The following is a 22,443-nucleotide window of genomic DNA, read 5'->3' on the forward strand; positions in this document are numbered from 1 at the left end:
GGCTTTTCATGTAGAGTTTTCCTTCTTATGTCACTGACTGACTACTTAATCTTGGAGGCTCAAGTAAATTCATTCACTCACCAGGTGATCTCATCCCACTTTTGTTTCAACTATCATCTATGCCTTTCAAACATTTATTCCCATATAAGTGAATGCTTTCTACTGAACTCCAGCTCAATATCACTAAATAGCAACTTAACATCAAAGAAACATCTTAAACATCTTAAACTTAACATCAAAGAAACATCTTAAACTTAACATGTCCTGTTCCTGTCCCATCCCCAAATATGCTTTATCCACAGCATTCCTCATTTCAGTTGACAACAATCACTTCCTTCCAGGTGTTCAGGTCAAGAAAGTCTTACAAGTCACCCTGCTCTTTTCTTTTTTTATACTTGATATAAAATATACCAGAAGTCCTAATGGCCATACCATGAAAAATATATCAAGAATCCAATGATGTCTCTCAATCTCTACTATGAACAATCCTCTCTCACCTGAATTTCTGCAATACTCTCCTAACTGGTCTCAACTGGGGTTCCAGCCTTTTCCATGTAATACAGATCTCCATTCATGTCCTGGTAAAACACAGTATTATCATGTCATTCTTACTCTCAACACCCTCTAGAGCCACCCCATATAATGCTGAGTAAAAGTCAAAGGCTGGCGTGATCAGGCCACATTACCTCGCTGATCTCATCACCTATTATGTACCTTGCACAACATGCTTCAGGCAATCTGGCTTCCTCGTCATTCCTTGAACATCCCAGGAACACTCCCACCTCAGCATTTTTCACTGACTGTTCTGCCTGACTTTCTCCCTTACTCCCATCAGGTCTTTGCTCAAATGTCATCATTTCAGTAAGACCTACGCAAAGCATACTAATTTTAAACTGCAATCCTCTACAGGTATTCCCTATTGCTCTTCCTTCATTTTTCTCCATATCATCACGAGAACAGGGACATCTTTCTTTTGTTCACTACTATATCCCAAGAGCTCAGAACAGTACCTGGACACAGTAAACACTAATTAATAGTTAATGTTCAAATAAATATGTCTTCCAGATGTTAATTTTTTTTTAAAGTTACCCTTCATAAGAAGATCTTCATTCTGACAATTAATGATTTAAATCTGAATTGTTTTTCTTAGAACAACTTCTAAGGATGTTTGAAACTCTGGTTTAAATCCTTAGAATTTATGCGAAATGCCAAGACATCGATACAAACAAGATAAAGACTGTCTACATGGAGGTAAATCCAACAGGAGACACAGCCATGTCAGTGAATAACTTGTATATTATAATATGATAAAAGTATGTATAGGATACCAATACCAAAGCTGATACAGATAATGCAACATAAAAAGGTTTAAGAGAGGAAGCGATATTTTAATTACTTTAGTAGGTATTCAAAGGAGTAACAACAACTTCAAGTAGAGAAAAGTGGGCAAATAAGAAGGTTACTGGAAAATGAACACATGGCATATTTAGGGAAGGGCACAGAAATCTAAGTATGGTTAGACAAGAAGCTAGGAATGAAACAGAACATTCTCTAACATTCTAGGAATATGGTGAGTGAGATACAAAGATTTTTTTAAAGAGAAAATTGGTAGATCATATTTATAGTTAACAAAGGAAATGCTTGCGACAGGAAAAAAAAGTTTAGAGGTTATTGAAACAGATGAGGAAAGAAATGATGATCAAGGGTTCTTAATGATTTTTGTATCACAAACTGTTTGGACAGACTAGGGAATCCTGTGGACTCCTTCTCAGAATAATACTTATAAAAGCATGAGGAAAAGAAATACAATTACAAAGGAAATTAATTACACTGAAGTATAGTTATCATATATTAAAAATAAAGTAGTATAGTAGTATATGCAATAAGTTAATATTAAAATATTATACAATCATATACAATAATTCCAAAGCAGTGTTAAATAAAAACAATATTTCAAAATATGCAACATCAATAATGCAACAAGATATATATTTAATATAAAAAGTGATATGAAAACATCTGCATTTCCTATTGGTAACAGTGTCACAAGCACTGCTATTATTATTGTCATGTGTTTTCTACGTGCATAATAAAAGAAAATGCTTATTTTGGTTAGAAGAGAGTAAACATGAATAATTTTTTTCCCTATTCCATTCCTGAATCACAAGTTAAGAACTCCTCATTTAGACTAAGTGGACATTCAGGCAACAAGATAGGAAATGAAAGAGATATTTATAAAGAATATATTTCAAATAAATAAACATCCTCTGGAAAGTTTTTTTTTTTTTTTAAGGCAAATAGATAAAATAATCCTAACCTAAACTGGATCGACTCCAAAGAGTAAAAAGGAAATACCCCTATATCAACTGTTATTTAACAGTTTCCTTTACTTTGCTAAAAAGAGCACGAACAAACAACGGTGATACCGCCAAAACATGATTCATTTTCAAGATGAATCCCTCCCTGTTCAACGGCTTACATTGTTTTTGACCAGCATCAGACTGTTTACTCACATAAACTGTAAATACATCATTTTTAGAACTAACCAACAACAATACCCATTTTGTTATGACATGTAAGATACAAAACGAACATTAAGAGAAATGACCAACACTATGTTTTAAGCATATGTCTATGTTTTAAAAATGAGAAAAACTAGACAGAGTAACAGCACGAAATTCTGAGAATAAAATTTTAACACATGTTGTCTATCAGGAGAAAAAGGCCTGTTGAAATTCCTTGCTTTCAAAAGGAAATCTTAAGCACAGCAGCATTGTCAAACAGTGTGGATTCTCCTCTCTGAGATTCCTGCAAAAATACGAGGAGAGATATAAAAGCAATAAAGCTGAGAGAAAACAATATTTTGACCTGGAAATCTAGTATTACTTCTTAACCTCTATTGTTTTACAAATGATAAAATACTTCATTGATTGGCACTTGCAATCTTTAACAAAAACACACTAAAAGATAGTTGTTCATAGTTATTTATGATTTGTGTTTTCCCTCGGAGTAGAAGATACATGAGGGCAGGGATGAATTTTAATTTTTTTGTGCACATTATGCCCAAAGCCTAACCTGTTTTGTGGTTTGCTTATTAAAGAAGGAAAAATAGGAAGAAAAAAAAAAAGGAAGCTCAAAAGAATATTTTCTCTGAAGATATATAAATGCAGTGTCTACACACGCTTCCTGATTCATCTACTAATACATCTGTGGTTTCTCTTGTTGACCTAGTTGCCCCATGTGCACAGTGAATCTTTCTGCAAAAAGAGCTTGGTGAAAGTTTAAGAAAAATATTCCACCCAAAAATGAAAGTCCTCCAAAAATCTGTACTATGGGGGGCACACCTCATCAGCAAGGGTACCTACATAATGAACATTTGTATACCTAACCCTGAATAGTACCCCACACCTTTAAAATTAAAAATTAAAAAAACCCTGTACTATACACCTAAATATAGAACAAAAATTTTTATACCAAAAAAATGAAACTAGTTAGGTCTGAAGTAAAATGTCTTGCAAATAGCTGAAAATATTAATATCTCACCTTCTAAATTTTATTTTTTCAAAATTCGAAATACTCTTCTAAATGACTATTTTTGCCTAGGACTGATTCTAAAAACGTTCTGTCTTAAATATCATGAGTCACTAGTTAAGTTTAATATACATGAAATACAACTGCTCTTTTATACACACACACACACACACACGTGTGTGTGTGTGTGTGTGTGTGTGTATAAAAGAGGCAAAGCATAAAATCCCAGGAGAAATCAGAGATCCCACTTTTTGAGTTACAGAAGTTGTCCCCAGGATTACATTTGTCTCTATATTTTTTCATCTGTCTTAAAGCTCCCTACAGAATACACACATCACACACCACACACACACACATCTGTAATTGATCAGATATTACAAAAGAATGTAATGTGGTCAGTATAGAAGCCAAAACAATTTAGGACAGGAATATACTCCCCAAAATTGCAAAGAAGTACTCAAGCAAATACATGTACACACATATTCATAACAGCACTAGTCACAGTAGCCAAAAGATAGTAACAACCCAAATGTATACCACTGGATGAATGGATAAATTGTGCCATATTCACATAACAATATAATTTACCGAGAAAAAGGAATAAAGAGCTAATGTATACTACAATGTGGATGAATATTGAAAACAATACACTACGTGAAAAAAGCCAGAAACAAAATACCACATATAGCATAATTGCATTTATATAAAATACACAGAACAGGTAAATCCATGGGGACATAAAGCAGAGTGGTGGTTGCTAGTAACTTAGGGAAAAGAAAAATGAGGAGTAACACTTAAAGAATATTGATTCCTTTTTGGAAGGAAAACATGTTTTGAAATTAGAGATGGTAGTTGTATAACATTGTGAATTTACTAAATAAATGCCACATTTTGAATGATTAATTTTATGTTATGGGAATTTCAGATCAATTCAAAAAATAAGGATTACTTTATGTGGTAATCATAATTTCGATATAAGATTTCCCAATCTTAAAAACCTAAAATCGTCATTTATCAAGTGGAATCTGCAATGCCCCAGAAAAGTGTCATCTATTGTCAACATTTTCTTTCATTCTGGTGAGAATAAAATGGTGTTATAATAACTCAGGTATTATTTATCAAGGTTAAGACTCACATAGGTTATGACCCAGAATTTCCACTCAAAATTTCTATACATACTAACAGCAAACACGAAATTACGCAAATGTGGAAAAAATAAACAAATAGAAGTACAATAGAATAAGTCAGAGCTATGGAAATAAATGAACTAAATTTACCTGCAACAACATGAATGAATCTCACAAACATAATATTAAAGAAACCAACAACACCAAAATATATGTACTCTATAATTCCATTGATATGAAATGGAAATGACAGTGTTTAAGGACTGTCATTGGACTGCCTTAGAACTAAAGCCATTTTTTAAAAGTAGAGATGTGATTACCATAAAGGTCAGAATTGTGGCTTAATTGTTATAGAGAAGGTACACAAAAGGCAAACTCTGAAAATGTTCCCTTTATTGATTGAAATGATGGATAAGCAACTATTTAAGAAAAATTGTTGAGATATACTTTGTTAGTTTTTCATGTAATATATTGGTAGAAATCCCATAGAAGTATATTTTAAAATAAAATGCAAATGTTGCTCGATCTAAAATATACATGACCCATGACTTCCTCTCCAACAATGAATATTTCTTAATGAACTATAGTACTAAGCCATTAAAGACAGAATGTTCTGGCAGAGACGCAGGAAGAATGTTCAATTTTCTAAAGTTATGAAAAGAGTCTCAAACTTTATATTCCACAAATATAATACCAAATATTTCATACATATTGAAAAATTAGGGAATTAAAATGGTATGGTAAAATATCACCATTACTATATTGGCTCTAATTCATTAAATGATTTAATAAATAAGAATGTCTCATATGAGCCTAAGATCTTGTCTCTACATGAACAGATTGCAAAAAATTGTTATTTTATCCCAGATCTGTAAAATTAAGGACAAAGGAAAAGAAGATTGAAGGAAGCGTGAAGAAAGAGAAAATTACCATGTAGCGGTGAGCCAGAAGGGCTGCTTGATAGACCTGGAACAGGGCTACAGCGACCTCCTTGCTTAGACGTCAGTTCTTGTTCAATCTCTTCCAGTCCAGCACTTTTCTGGAAACGGCTCATGCGATTCACTACTCGTGGGGACATATGTGTACGAACACAAGGCTGGCCTCCATAAGGGTTGATAGGAAAAACATGGGAAGTACCCCGGAGAGTACTGACCACAACCCAGCGACAGTCATGACTGAAGCAGATGTCTTGTACCTAGAAATGAGATAAAATACAAACTATTTGGATTTATCTAAGAGTGCCACACATCACCAAATATAAATGGCTGCTTCTTTACCAAATTGACCTAAGAGTAGGTTATAAATAAAATTTTTTATTCTACATATTCACAATGAATGCTAATCAATACTCTATTAGGTAGGAAGTTTCTTCAATAGTCAGAGTATAGGACCTCAAAGAGAGGTGGGATATAGAAGAAGGCCTTGAAACACTCAATGCCTTCCCCCACAACATATACACAACAACAACAACAACTCATGCATTTGCAGTGGTTGGCAAACATTTTCTATAAGGATTTTGCATAATATACACGTTCTACTGTCTGTTGTAACAACTCAACTCTACCCTTGTACAGTCAAAGCAGCCATAGAAAATACATAAATGAATGAGTACAGCCATGTTCAAAAAATTTTGCAAAAACAAGTGAAGGCCCAGAGACCTGATCTGGGGAACATTAATCATTAACCTGTAAGACATGTAATACACTAAATAAAGAATTTCCAGTATTTTTGAATTGGCAGGTCTAATTTACTACCTTTATCTGGATATCAGTCTAGTAGTGAAAACTTGAACAAAAATATTTCCATTTACCTTCTTCAAAAAACGTAATAAAGAAGGCCAAGTAAAATTTAATATTGTTCTAATATTTTTAAACATAGTCACTAAAAGAAAGGCAGGTCACAGACACTTAAGAAAAGTTTTCTGGCCAGGCTCGGTGGCTCAGCTTGTAATCCCAGCACTTTGGGAGGCCAAGGCAAGTAGACTACTTGAGCCTACATGTTTGAAGCCAGCCTGGGTAACTTGCAAGACCCCGTTGCTACAATAAATCAAAATTAGCTGGGTGTGGCAACGCGCGCCTGCAGTTTGACGCTGGGGAGGCTTCGAGTGTGCCACTGCACTCCAGCCTGGGTGATGGAGTGAGACTCCAACTCAAAAAAAAAAAAAAGAAAAGTTTTCTACAGTGGTTAATTTTCTACCACATAAAACAATTGTCAAATGATGTTTCTAAAAATACAGACAAGGTAAAAGTATAGTAGAATAATGATAATTGTGAATAGTATTTAACATGAAAAAATATATATACATATATTTATATGAATGAAGCATATTGGCTTTTATTATAATGACATGCATTAAGTAAAATTCCTCAAATGGACAATGAAGCCTATTTCAATACATTAGATCTTGAAATAAGCCTAAATATTTCAGAAATGTATTATGAACAAAAGTTATATGTAGCCTTCAAAGCGCAAGATTCTACAAGAGCCTGGATCCTTCTAAATAAATGAGAAATTTTAGCCTATATATTAAAAGAAGTCACTTCATAGCTAGATTACTGCTAGGACAAATATTATCAAAACATGAACAAACTCAAAATTCAGCCATATGCTGGTCAATCTTGATTACTGTGACATATCCAAATGACATGTTGACATAATTAAAGACTATCCTGAAAGCTGACAAATTTAACTCCCAATAATTCCAGTACTTCAGATAAAAAAATTATTCCCAAGTGTTTAACTTCTATAGTTTGCCTATAATAAGGAGCAGCTTAACTGTCTTTTCTGAATAGATTAGAGACACTATTAAAAGAAAGAGTGGAGGTAATAGAAAAGCAAGAGAAAGAGAAAGGACAAAGAAAGGTATAAACAGCAAAAGCAAGAGAAGAGAAGAGAAATACAGTATCATAAGAACTTAAGATTGTAGTATGAAATGTATTTTCACATGCCAGAATCAAATATATATTTTAAAACATCTTTGGACTTATCATTGAGTAATTTATGTTCCATCCACAGTGGAATTGAACTATGTTATCTAAAACCTCTTTCCAAAACACTTACAATCAAGACCACTTCCTGTTCTGTCAATGAAAAAGTTTCCTTCTTTCACTTTAAGAATACTTGTGATATGAGGTGGTGTTAACAATCAGTATCAAGACAGGAAGACAGAATTCCACCTAATGCTTACTTAGAAAACTGCTATTAGAGAAGTGATTCTGCTCTATGGCCTTAAAGACACATTAGCATACATAAATGAGCAGAGAAGGAATGCTAAAGATATTAGCTGTCAAAAGAACTAGAGAAGCTTAAGCCTTTAAAATATAGAGGATAACAAGATGCCTAACCACAAAATGTAAAATTAGATAATTTGGTAATACTGAACTAGCTGGATGGTTTATTATACATTACTAAAATTGTTTTTAAAACCTATAAAAATGGCAAAATAAAGTAATGACATATCTGCATGACTTTTGGACCTCAATTATGGAACATTTTTTCTAATTAACATTTTCTCATCATAACAAAGGAGAGCTAAAATAGAATTGCATCACTGATTTCATCATATAGCACTAAATGTCACAGCAAATACCATTTACCAAGTACAGATTAAACAACTGTGAAAACAGAAATTAAACAAATAGAGGTACCACTCACTACTCAAGATCTTGTTCTCAAACTTAGGACACAAACATACTCAGATAATTATTTGTTCAAAATAATCACTATTCAATATTCTAAACTCAGGAACTCAGCATATTTGAATAGCAAGAGGCACACTGCCTGTACTCCTAGCTGGGTACATTTCACAATGCTATAAGACTGAAGCACGGAATGATTGTGGGCATGAAACAAGTAGAGGTTTCTTTTAGAATGGGGGTTAGCAAACTTTTCCTGTAAAGAAGTAAATAGTAAATTGTAGGCCTTGTACGCAAGAAAACAAAATCAAAGGTACTATGTAGTTACTTACAATAACAAGAGCAAAAACAAATTTCAATTTTTATTGATGTAACTCAAAATGTATAATTTTTTGTTATATAGATCTACTAATGAGAATGGCATTCTTTTTTATGGGGATAATGTTTTGCTTCCTTGAGGTTAAAAGCTAGTGTTATTAGGTTACAATACTTATCTAAAAAAACCAGTCTTAGCTGGTTATACAAAAACAGCCAAAAGGCCAGGCTTGACCCATGGACCACAGTTTGCCGACTGACTCATTTTACGTGATCGTTATAACAGTCAATGTAGACTTTTCAGAGTGTCAATCACCTTAAGATGGAAAAGTCTCAGGAATCTAAAATCAAAGACAAAAAAGAATATGATACCCTCTCAGTCAATAAGTAGTATTGCTGTTTATAAAGAGTCTCCACAGTACAGAAAGGAGAAACTCTACACAAAGTTTTCACACAAGAAAGAATTCACACAGGACATGAATTAAGAAGATGAGACCAATGAGATTAAAGTACTTTTAAAAATTCCATAGCAATCTGGTAGCAGTGGCTCATGCCTGCAATCCCAGGTACCAGGGGGCTTAAGTGGGAAGACTGCTTAAGTTCAGGAGTTAGAGGATGCAGAGAGCTATGACTTGTCATTGCACTCCACTCTGGGTGACAGAGTGAACCTTACCTCTTAAAAAATAAACAGGACAGGTGAGACAGCTCACATGTGTAATTCCTGGCACTTTGGCAGGTCAAGACAGACACATGAACTCAGGAATTAAAAGTCAGCCTAAGAAGCATAGTAAGAGCATGCATCTACAAAAAATAAGCTGGGCATGGTGGTATGTGCATGTAGTTCCAGCTACTCAGGAATCTGATGAAGGGGGATCACTTGAGCCCAGGAACTTGAGGCTGCAGTGAAGTATGATCGTGCTACTGTACTCCAGCCTGGGTGACAGAGTGAGACCCTGTCTCAAATAAATAAATTAATAAATAATCTGCTAAAAATTAAAAAAGAACAAAATTCAATAGCAAGCATTTTGTTTGGTTTGTTTTCAAGGCAAAAATAGCAATATACAATAAAATAATAACACATGGAAGCTGAGGTGGAAGGGTTACATCAGCTCAGGAGTCCAAGACCAGCCTAGGTAACATAGTGATACCTTGTCTTTTACAACAATATCAAAAAATTAGCCAGTGTGGTGGTGTTTGCCTGTAGTCCCAGATATTCAGGAGACTGATGCAGGAGGATGACTTGAGCCCAGGCGTACAAGGTTGCAGTGAGCCACACTTCACTCCAACCTGGGCAGCAAAGTGAGACCCCGTCTCAAAAAAAAAAAAAAAAAAGTTCTGAAATTACATAGTAGTGACCAATGTATAACTCTGCGAATATACTAAAAATCCCTGAATTGTACACTATAAAATGGTAAATTTTATGTATGTGAATTATACCTCAATATAACTGTCATTTAAAAAAAAAAATGAAAGGAACACTAACTAGCCAGTTTGCTGAAAGGGAAGTTCTATAAGCCTCTTTTTATAGACTGTGGTTTCATTTAATAGCTCCTTAGTTCTTAGAGATGCCTTGGTTGTTTTACGCACAGAGGAAGATAAACAGCTGCTGGAAAGCCTACACTAGCATTTTATCTGTGCCCATCTTAGCTCACTTCACATCTGGGGTTGGAGTAAACCAGTGACTGAATATAATATGGGTAAAAGGTATAACCAGATGCTTTTATTAAGTCTCCCTCCACTCAGCATGTAAGTGAGACTTAAGAAGAAAAACTCAAGCAAACGGCACCTGATTTAGTCTGAGAATCCTCACGAGGACATGCATGGTTATCAATTTAGAGTTTTTAAGGACACAAATGTCAGAGTTCTTAACTAATGAGATACAAGCATAAAATTACAGTGTTTAATTAAATGTTTTGTGAACTTGTGTTAAGTTATGTAATTTATCCTTCATCAAATGTTTCCTCTATCATTCAGCATATTTATAACATCTCACTTTGTTTCTCATTTAATTTGGGTATCAGAAACCAATTAGGCCTCTAGAAAGCTAATATATTTGCTTATTAAAACATACTATAGTCATATTCTAGTAATTTTGATTTTTATAAATATTTTTGAGCCATCTGAATTATTCAGTTTTAAATACTTAATTGATTTGAGAATTAAAAAACACAGTATTGGGAGCAACCAAAATTTAATACAGCACACATATACTCACATGGAACACAAAATTTCTAACGAGTGTTTCCAATCATATCCAACATTTAATCAAAACTTGAAACCATATTTAATTCGCAAAATGTATCGAATTCAATGTACATATGAAACAAGAGAGCCGGGCTCGGTGGCTCAGCCTGTAATCCCGCGCCTTTGGGAGGCTGAGGTGAGTGGATTGCCTGAGCCCGCGGGTTCGAGACCCGCCTGGTCAGGCGAGATCTCATCTCTACAATAAATCAAAAAATCAGCTACTCGGAAGGCTGAGGCGGAAGGATCGCCGGAGCCCAGCAGGTGGAGGCTGCGGTGGCTGGGAGCGGCCACTGCACTCCAGTCTGGACGACAGAGTGAGACACCAACTCAAAAAAAAAAAAACAGAAACAAGAGAACTTGGGCACTAGAATTAAATGCTACCAGATTTCAGCATCTAAGATGTAGAATTCAGCATTTTATAAGGCTGCAAATTTATCCCCAAACCTCAATTAATAAGTGATAAAATTTTAGAGTATTTTAACATCCTAAAATCTGAACCAGAGAGTCTCAAACTTCAATGTGATAACACACACTTACATTATTTGTACAAAATGCAGATCCTATGGAACTAATTTCAGAATTATTCAGTATGTATTCAGGGAGAATGACCAAGAAATCTTCATTTTTAGAATACTCAGATGATGACTCTGGTACTGATCTAAAGTCAGCAACACTGGACTAGAAAACAAAGTGACCAGTAATGGCAGTCCCTCCAACACCATAACAAACCTTAGAAATATAGAAAAAGCATTTTGTAAAAATGTAAAGGAATACTAATGGTTGCACAGGACAGGAGCACAGAAGTGAGCACTAGCTAAAATGGGCAGGAGGAAAGTTTCTAAGGTAAGAAAAATGTTCTATATCTTCATTGTAGTGATGTCTACCTAGACGTAATTATTGAATGACAAGCCCAACACCCAACTACAACATTCACTTCCTCACTTGACACCACTACAGAAGCTTATTATGCGATTGCCTAGCCTCTCTTATAATACGTGCTGACGTCATTATGGTCACTCAGACAAAAGCAGATGGCTATTGCAGAATTCTGGGAAAGTATCCGCTTTCCTGATAAAATAAATTAACATCACTGGTGCTGCCCTGTCTCCTCACCTTATTGCTTTGAATTCTGAAATGATGCCCAGGGAAGTTACATTTATAAAGCAAACATGAGGGGAAGAGCAAAAGAGTCTCAAAGACATCATTGAGCACTTGAACCAAAACCTGCAGCACACTTCTTATAACATGATAAAAATAAACCCTGATTTTTAAAACCATTGTTAAATGTGTTTTTGTTTCTGTAGCCAAAAATATCCCTAATGATTAAAATAACAATTCCCTTTCCAACCCTATTAAAAGAGAAAGAAAACCCAAAAGCTGAAGTGTTTGGAAAAAAGTCTCAAAACAAGGAGTACCAAACTTGAAAGATGCTTATAAAAATGGCAATTAGAACATAAAGATAACTGTAATATAGCAATAAATAACTTGCCAAGGTCTAAGCCATTAGGTAAAGTTATGTTTAATGAAAACATAAAGAAATATAAAAAGAAGCTAGATGGCTCTTGCCCGTAATCCCAGTACTTTGGGAGGAGAAAGTGGGAGGACTGCTTGAGCTGAGGAGTTTGAGGACCACCTGGACAACATCATAAGACCTCACCTCTACCCCCCAAAATAAATAAATAAATAATGTATATATGTATTAAGGGAATGAACATACAAGTTCTTCACACATTCCCAACCATGCTTCAAAAATTCTTATTATTCAGAATAAAAATATTCATTCATTAAAAACATGTTCACAAAAAAAGTTCATATATCTATAAGCAATTGCAACAAGTTTAATGGCAATAAATGTATGCTTGTGAATAAATTACTTTAAATGGAAGGGTAGTAAAGGATAAACCATACATACACTCTATCCCATCTACTTCTCTCTTTCCCTGTCAATTCTTCATATTCATTTATTTATTCAATATACAATTATGAAACGTTATTATATGTTTTGCATTCTTCTAGGTGCCAGAAATTCAATGAGCTAAAATCATCAGCTTATTCCTACATGAAAGCAGAGGAAGATGCAAAATAGAAAGAAAAGAGAGAAAGTGACAGTTTGATTAAGACTTGACGTTCCTGCTCCTCCTGTCTCCTATTTCAAAAGACTAAGGAAGAATGATGTTTTCAACCATTAACCTTAGTGTCTAACATAAAATAACAAAATTTGTCATTCATAAAATAAGAATAGGAAGAGGAACTACCTAACAGGATTCTGGTGAAGATTAAAGGAGTTAATATATGCAAAGAAAATAGAATACTACCTGGAATATCTTAAAGGTTGTAATTTTTAGCTGCTGTTATACCAAAGAAATGGAAATATTGCCATGCAAGACACAAAGTCCTAAATATTCTATCAAAAGTAAAACAATTTCCCTCTCAAATAAAGTAAAAAATCCTCTCAAACAGTAAAATAAAGTCTCCTTCTCAAATAGACAGAAGGTTTCTTTTTTACTTCATAACTAATCTAAATTTCACAGAGATTTTAATCCTTTTTTTTTAAGCCCTGAACAGACTTTTGCCAGAGTTTAAAATAAGAATTTTAATTTGTAAGTTATTTTTTCTTGCCCTCTATCTAATGGGGGATGTGCATACCAATCACAAAAGAAAGAAAAAGAAGGTAAGACCAAATAAGTGGTGGAAAAACATGGTGAGAAAAGGAGAAAAACAGAGGTCTAAAGGAAAGATCATTGCAAGACACTGAAAATCAGATCTAAATTTTAGCTCTTACATGTCTGACTTGCCTAAAGTTAGAGATATGAATGCTTTAGCCCTCAAAAATATTTTGAGGTTTAAATGAAATATCTTGCAATACCATATTTTTTTTAAAGTGCCTGGTAATTTTTCCTTCATTGAAGAAATGAAATCATACAGAGTATATGTTCTCTGACCATAACATAATAAAACTACAAACCAGTAACAGAAAGATGACAGGAAAAATATCTAAACACATTTCTAAGTAATCCATAGGTCAAAGACAAAGTCTCAAAGAGAATAGCAAAATCCACAAAACTGACAAAAATGAAAATATATCAAAATATATGAGATGAGGCTAACACAATACAGGAAGAAAATTATACCACTAAGAGATTAAATAAGAAACAAGAGAGGAATCAAACCAGTAATCTAAGTTCCTATACCCCCCAAATTAGAAGGAAAAAAACCCAGAAATAAACCCCAAAGCAGAAGGAAGAAAATAATAAAAATCAGAACAGAAATTAATTGAGAAATATTAATACAGAAAATCTATTAAACAAGAAGGCTCTTCAAAAAAAATATCAAGAAAGCTTATAAGTATCTGGCAAGATTAAAAAAAAAATAAAAGAAGAAGACATACATCAGCAATATCAGAAATGAAATTATCAATACAGATCCAGCAATCATTAAACAGATAATGACAATACTATAAATGGCTGTATTCAAATAAATCTGGCAATTTAGACAAAGTAGACCACTTCCTCAAAACCCACAAAATACCAAATTCAACCAAGATGAAATAGATAATCTGAACAGTCCTATAGTTAACAATTTTCCCTCAAGGCAAATAGAAAAGGAAGACTTCACAGCTGATTTTATGAGACTGCTATACCCTGAAAATGTAGAAAGTAAAACTACAAAAAACGGTGGATGTGAAGTCTTGCTAATATATGTATATAATTGCTCAAGGACGGCTGGGCTCATGGGCCTGGTTACCCGCTGCAGCCCAAACTTGACAGATGAGAATGAGCAATAACTAGAAATGCCCAAGGAATATGGGGTGAAATGTGGCTGGGGGAGCAAGAGATGGAAAAAAGAATGTCCTGCTGTGCCTGAACATTCACAGGAGACTGGGAAATAGCACCACTGTACCTGGGGGATGGGGGGAGGGTAGCACTCACACTAGATCTAAGGGCCAAATGAGAAGGTCAACATTCCTGGTTATCCCCACCATATCCACAGGTGAGGATCCACTAGCTGCCTGCCTGCCGCCCCCCACCTGCCTACACCCCCCCCCCGCCCCGCCCGCTCAGACAAGGGATAATGTTATCACTGGAGCAATTGACACATACACATTAAATAAATTATTAATTGACATTTTCATGGGAGAAAATACACTGGAATGGGAAGTAAAAGGGTGGGTCCCTTAAGTCCAATTCAATGTACTATCATTTTAACTTATGTTGATGAATGCATGACTGGTATTAATGGCTTACATGATTGTGCTCAAATGCCAAAGGGTATCTTCTGTCACGAATATTGAAGTGACAATGGGACAACTGCATACCAGATTACCTATTAGGCTTCCAGTTCCTTCCCATGTTATATATCATGAACAACACAGATTCCCAAGAGTAAAATGCTTAGGTAAAGACAATGGCTGCTGAAGTACTCAGAAGTATAATTCCAGTACAACATCGCCACCTGCCTGATGTAGCAACCAAGTACACCCCCCTTTTTACAGAAGGCAGATTTTTGTTTGTTTATTTATAAATAAGTGGCAATACAGTGAGACCCTGTCTCTACAAAAATACATAAATGAATAGACAAATAAATCTTGGCTTCTCGAACTCCTGGCCTCTTGCAATCCTCCCACCTGGGCCTCCCAAAGTGCTGGGACTACAGGCATGAGCCTCTACAATTAGCCATAAGGCAGCTATGGATCTGTTCTAAATTATAATTGCAAAAAATTCAGACAACAGACTCATGGAGACCCTGTGAATTTCTAGTCCCACTTGGGAATGGGCCAACTCAAACTTGAGAATAAACAACATGGGAAGGGCCCAATAGGGACCATTACTCAAATGGAAATGGTATATGAAAGCCATTTCATACGAAAGCCAGTGTGGCCTGAGCTGTACCGTGGCCTTTACAGCCACTTTACATCCTATTCTATGAACTGAAGCAGTGCCACTGGCTCAATAGGCCCTTGATTCACAGAGCTTCCCTTAATGCCTGGGCTTGATTTACTGATGGTACCAACTGGGGCTTGGAAGCTGTATAACCCCAACAACAACTCTGAAAGGCTGACTGAAGTAAAAACCAATAAGCACATGAGAATAATGGAAAGCAATCATCCTTGTTTTAACTTGGGATTAGGTAAACTATGATGGAGGGTCCACCATGCTCATTCATGTATTTTCTATGGATGCTTTTGTCAGCAACAGCAAACAGATATCACATGGAATGCAGATCAAAGATATTTATTATCTAGCCCTTTAAAAAGAAAGTTTGCTGACTCTTACTTTCAACAACGCTCTGGATGTTTTATGTTTACTGACTTTTTGTCAACTGGCAATGACCTGGCCAAAGGTCTACTCTGACAAAAGAAAGACTATATACTAGCAGACTACAGATGCCCCTCGTTGGGGTCATGAATTATGCAAACAATCATAACTGCTAATCGAACAATCTGGGTCACTGATACTCAAGGTAAGGCTCCATTTACCAACGGAAATGACTAGAATCAAGCTTCTAATCAAGACTGCAGTGCTCTGTGATTGCAGTCTAAATCCATCAATAACAAATGTTTTGACTATGGCTTAAATTCCATCTATTATTCACTGTTTCATATACATTAAAAGTATGTATAATGTCATAAGTGAAAATAACGTATTCTGGAGTAGTTGGGTTAATTGTTTCTCTATTAGAAACAATAGTTAACAGTGTTATTCTGATAATTTATGTCTTTTTTCCTCTATTCTATCAAATGCTGAAAAAGTGGTATCACAATCACCAAGGCTGACTGTAGAATTATTCATTTTGTCAGTTCTGTTGAGGTCTATTTAATGTATTTTTAAACCTAGTTTTAGGTGCACATATTTAATAATCTGATAATTTGACTCAATCATTATGAAATATCACTGGTAGCAGATTTTGCTTAAAACTGAGTTCACTAGATAACAGTATAGCCAATTTTTAAATATTCTTAAGTTTATTGTTTGCATGATATAACTTTCAACATGCATTTAATGTCATCATATTAACATTTCTGTATTCAAATTGAATCTCTTATAAGTAATTTCTTCCTTTATATTGGATCAATTAATATTTAATGTAATTTTATAGAAATGTTGATGTACCAATTAATATTTGTTTTCTATTTATCTCTTTTTCTTGAGCCTCTGCCTTTTCTACCTTCTTTTGAATTAACCAAACATTTTTTAGTATGCCATTTTCACTGAAGTATTTGTACAGCAACAATGAAACTTAAAATATTATAGACTGAAAAATGTGCCCCCCACCCTAGCTTTGGGCTATATATTTGTCCTATCCATTAGATGTATACACAATAAAACCCCTGCAAAATGATACTATAATTTCTTACCTATAAAATATAAATTTTATCATTCCTATACATTTTACACAAATTTTTTAAATGGAAAAATCGTTCTTTCTATTCAACAGGAAATTTACCATTTTCTTCCTTACTTTCTAAAGATGCAAGTTTGCTTCTAGTATCATGTCCCATTAGCATAATTTCTAATGGGGACATGATGGCATTATGCTCCTTCATTCTTAAGGGATATTTTTGCTTGATGGAGAACTTCAGGTGGTCATTTTTTTTTTAAGTCCTTCAAACATGTTCCACTGTCTTCTGACTTCCATGGTTTCCAATAAGAAGTCAATCGTTTGTTAAAAAAATACTTTCTCTCTAATATAATGCATTATTTTTTCTGCCTGCTTTCAAGCTTTTCTCCTTACTCTGATTTTCAGGAAGCTGACTATGAAGTCCTTAGTTTTTGCTGTATTTAATCCTATATGGTGTTTGCTTATCTGTTTGAAGTTGTAATTTTTGTCTTTCAATAAAAGTGGAAAGTTTTCCACCTTATTTTTTTCTCTCTCATTCTCATCATGTTCTGCATTACTAACACATGTATTAGACCTGATATCATTCCACACATTGACACAGTTCTTTTTATTTTCTCTTTCCTCTCTTTAGTTTGGAACTTTATAGTAATTTATCTTCAGATTCAGATACTTTGTAAATTCTGCTGTTCAACCAGTTCATTTCTAGTTTTAATATTGTATTTTTAAGATGTATAATTTCTATTGATTATTTTCTACGTTCTCTCTTTCTCTGATCTTTTCTATCTTCTCATTTAACAGAAACACATTTTCCTTCATGTCAATAAGCATAGTAAAAATAGTTGCTTTAACCCTTTGCACTTGGATGTCCCCTCTGAGGGGACATCATAAATCTATCAAACCACAAGGATGCCTCCTCTCAGGGGACATAAAGAAATTGCTGGTGATTATATAAGGCAAACTTATAGAAGCACAAACTTTTCAAAATGTTTCCTTGAAGTGTTCCATGCAAATTGCATGAAAAAGCAAATAAAGGGATGGAATATATACTGAGAGATTATCTGTCAGTTGATAAGTGGTTTTGAGGAATCACAAGTACATCTTCTCCATCTTCTTCAGACAACAGACTGGACAATAAATTATATATTATTAACGTGGGAGGAAGAAAATGAGACTGAATTGTCTGCTAGACTAGAAAAACACAAGGTGGAAGATGTCAGACAAATTACTATTGTACGTGTTATCAATGAACCTACAATGCATGTTGGTGACTGTTTCATATGTTTTCACACATTAGAAAATTATAAGATATAAAACTTTTGATTTTTTTGTCATCAATAGATTGCTAAATATCCAAAATTTTATTATAAACCAAATATCATTGCAATAAAATAATTGGCTCCAATGCTATACTATTTAACATGAAGTGATTCATTTTTTACTATTTCGCAAAAAAGTACGGTCGAGTTGCTGGTAGGTGACCCACGAGATGTCTCCAGGTACAGAGGGTTAAAATGATTTCTTCTAGAAAATGGAGACTTTCCAGGCTCGGTGGCTCAGCCTGTAATCCCTCGCTTGGGGAGGCTGAGGTGAGTGGATTGCCTGAGCCCGCAGGTTTGAGACCCGCCTGGGCAACTTGGCGAGACCTCGTCTCTACAATAAATCAAAAATTAGCTGGGTGTGGTAGCATGCGCCTGTAGTTCCAGCTACTTGAAAGGCTGAGGCGGAAGGATCACCGGAGCCCACCAGGTCGAGGCTGCGGTGACCGGGAGCGGCCACTGCACTCCAGTCTGGGTGACAGAGTGAAACTTCAACTCAAAAAAAAAAAAAAAAGAGACTTCTGGTACCAAAATAGTGATGAAGAAGCAAGCTGACCTCACTCTCTTCACCGAAAACCAAAATCAAATATATAGTACTAAGATTTTCACCAGCAACAATACCAAATGAGAAGTTTCCTAGAGCCAGAAAGAAACAAAAAACTCTGAATAGACAAGAAGAGAATCAAACTTCCACATCTGTAGTACCCCTCCCCCTATTCTACCCATCACAAGTGTGTACAAAATCACCCAATAGCTCACAGTTTCTATGCTGAAAAAAGTGAGATTGAGATGATCAGCTAGCTTCCCTACCATCTTTTTTTTCCCTTTATTTTCTTCTCTTATAAATCATTGTACCTGTTTTGGGGGCTTTTTTTGTTTATTTTTTTTTTAATTTTTTACTTTAAAGATATAGGGTAGAAGTCAGGGTTAGGTATACAAACGTTCATTATGCAGGCACCCCTGTTGAAGAGGTGTGCCCCCCTCCCCCACAGTTTCCCAATACTGCCAATCCCTTTCTTATTGTATTATAATAATTGTTCAACATCTGGTTGGAGTCTATAATACTGAGCTTATTAATTTCTATAAGTAAAAAAAAAAAATCCTGCCCAGACTTTGATGCAAATTACACTGAATTCATAGAACAATTTGGAGAGAATTGACATTGTAATTATATTAACTATTCCAACACAAGAAAATGTTTGACTTTCCATTTATTTACATCTTTATTCTCAGCAATGTTTTCTAGTTTTCAGAGTAAGGGTCATATACGTATTTATATTGTTAAGTGTTTTTTAATACAGAAGTCCAAAAGATTTTTGTATATTGAGCTAATATTTTGCAACCACGTTAAAAATCATCTATTAGTTCTTACTTTTTAATAGGATCATTTAGATTTTATACATAATCATGTCATATTTGAATAAAAGGCAGTTTTGCTTTTTCTTTCTGGACTGATGATGGTTCTTTCCATGTTCTCATATCTCCTACAGATCTTCAGGATTCTCTCTCTTTGCAGCTGTCATGTCTCTGGTATACTATCCTAAGAATCTATGACCATGGCCTCCCTGGAATCTTAGTAATAGCTTATCAACTTAGGGAGACTACTTCCTGCACTGTAACTGGGCTCTCCCTTCCTGCATTGTAACTGGAAACTCAAGACAGTAAACTGGGCAATCACAGGCATCTTCTCATTTGTTCTCCATCTCTTAGGAATCACCATCCCTTCAATGACTAATGTAGAGTAACTAGAAAACCACTATTTGTTGTTTAGTTGTTTCAGACAGTCCTTATCATTCTATACTGGCCAAAAATGGAGGCCCTAGTATTGATTCTCTTTTTGGCATTTACTGTGCCAGTTGCTTTCTCAGCATTTTGCATATAATTTTTCTGACATTTCCTCAGTACACCCTATGAAATAGGTATTGGTCCCGCTTTACAAAAGAATAACTTGAAGATTACAGAAATTAGTTAGCTTATCTTTAGTTCTATCACTGCTTGTCAGCATTAAAGTATATAAGGGAGCTGGGGAAACAGGAGTAAGAAATGGTTGCTAATGGGCAAGACACTTATTTTAAGGGTTATAAAAATGTTCTGAAATTAGATACTGGTGATGGTTGACAAAACTTTGAGAACATAATGAAAACCAATGAATTGTACCGGAAAAAATAAATTTTATGGTATGTAAATTATATCTCAATAAAAATTATGTTTTGGGAGCAACCCCCTTGGGTCCCCTCCCACTGTAGGAGCTTTTCCGTCCTCAATAAATCCTGCTTTCTCAAAAAGAAAAAATAATAAATAATGTTTCGGGGGGAAACATACTAGAAAATCATATGACCATAGTAACTACATTCTTTTCCCCTTGACAATTACAGATACTAATTTATACTATTTTGAAGTATTGCTCTAATACGGTAAAATTAACACTTATCTGATTTACAGAAGCTTCAAAAGCAAGTTTGCCATTTACCAAAATTAGCATGCTAAGTACAAAAATGACTTGAGTCGGCTTGAGTAAGACATTATAGAAGTATATTAACAAAACACTTGCAAGATTTATACTCACTGTTGAAAACAAGGACTATTTTTCTTACTACATATGTGTTTTATGAGCAAAATTACCATCAGATGCAAAGGATATACCAAGTCACAGGCCACAAAACAACTTAATTCAGTATAATTAGATTCACATACTTTTTTTATCCTTGCCTGATTAAAGTACTCTCAAAGTTCTTGGAAGAATACACAGTGACATGATTTTGTAAATGACCAGATAGATAATGTGTTATATTTCATGTGTTAGATTTCATGATTGGTGTTAAATTTTATATTAGTTAAAAATAATTTCCAGGAGAAACTTATAAAAATCAGTTTTAGGGCCACTAACTGGGGTCCTTAGATCTTGTTGTATGGGATTTATAAATTCCTAATCTTGCAAATTAGAGTGTATACTACAGCACAATCATTGAAATAAGTTCTATTTAATTTTCCTACCTGTTAAATAGGAATAGCATTGGCAGTAGCAAACATTTGTATTATGATATGCAGGCACTGTTCAAAGAATGAGCGATAACAAGAAGCTTAAACAAAATTTGTTTCCATACTTACAGGTAAATTAAACGGCAAATAATGCTAATACAAAAAGAGATCTCAAAAATAGGTGGTGTTTAAAATGTTAAAAGTCTAAAAGGTCATAGAGAATAGAACAGATGGAACAATTTTTAAAAGTTAATAAATAAATGTGCCTATCAGCATACTGAAATATTAAATTTTTACTTAAAATGCTCATCTAATTTAAAACTTCCATACAAAAGAACAAAAATACACGGTAACTAAACTTATGGGTAAGCAAGACAGCTATACCCAAAAGTAAGGAAATGCTCAAAAAATGATGGAGATATGTTAAAAGGACATTTACACCAAGTTAATAGGCTCCCACTGGTCAAATGTGGGACATTTTGAGCACTATAATAAATAATTATTGAATAAATACAATCCATCAAATAAAATAGGAATCTATGACATAAAAATGATCTAAGTAAATCAAAGAAGGAATTGAAAGTATGAAGAGCCTGGGCACAATGACTCATGCCTATAATCCTAGCACTTTGGGAAGCCAAGGCAAGAGGATTACCTGAGCCCAGGAGTTCAAGATCACTCTGGGCAACATAGCGAAACCTCATTTCAACCAAAAAAAAAAAAAAAAAAAATTAGCCGGGCATAATGGCACACTCCTGTAGTCCCAGCTACATGGAAGGCTGAGGCAGAAGGATCACCTGAGCCTAGCAGGTGGAGTATGCAGTAGCCGTGATTGAGCCACTGCACTCTAACCTGGGTGACAGTGTGAGACTCTGATTTAAAAAAAAAAAAAAGAGAAATGAGATATTTATGCAGTTGAGAAATGAGATATTTATGCAGTTTAAAATTACCTTACCA

At 34.6% G+C, this 22,443-nt stretch overlaps 1 protein-coding gene across 1 annotated transcript in view; it reads right to left on the reverse strand.

Annotated features, from left to right (window-relative positions):
• The window catches only part of BCAS3 (BCAS3, microtubule associated cell migration factor), a 134,184-nt gene that overhangs the window by 41,423 nt on the left and 70,318 nt on the right, over window positions 1-22,443 (reverse strand). The window contains exon 6 of the mRNA XM_021715997.1: window positions 5,589-5,853. Within this exon, the coding sequence (XP_021571672.1) occupies window positions 5,589-5,853 (265 nt within the window). The remainder of the gene's footprint in view (window positions 1-5,588; window positions 5,854-22,443) is intronic.

The sequence above is a fragment of the Carlito syrichta genome, unplaced genomic scaffold (assembly GCF_000164805.1).
Source record: "Carlito syrichta isolate Samal-C Ts95f unplaced genomic scaffold, Tarsius_syrichta-2.0.1 Scaffold28610, whole genome shotgun sequence".
Classification (NCBI taxonomy): Eukaryota; Metazoa; Chordata; class Mammalia; order Primates; family Tarsiidae; genus Carlito; species Carlito syrichta.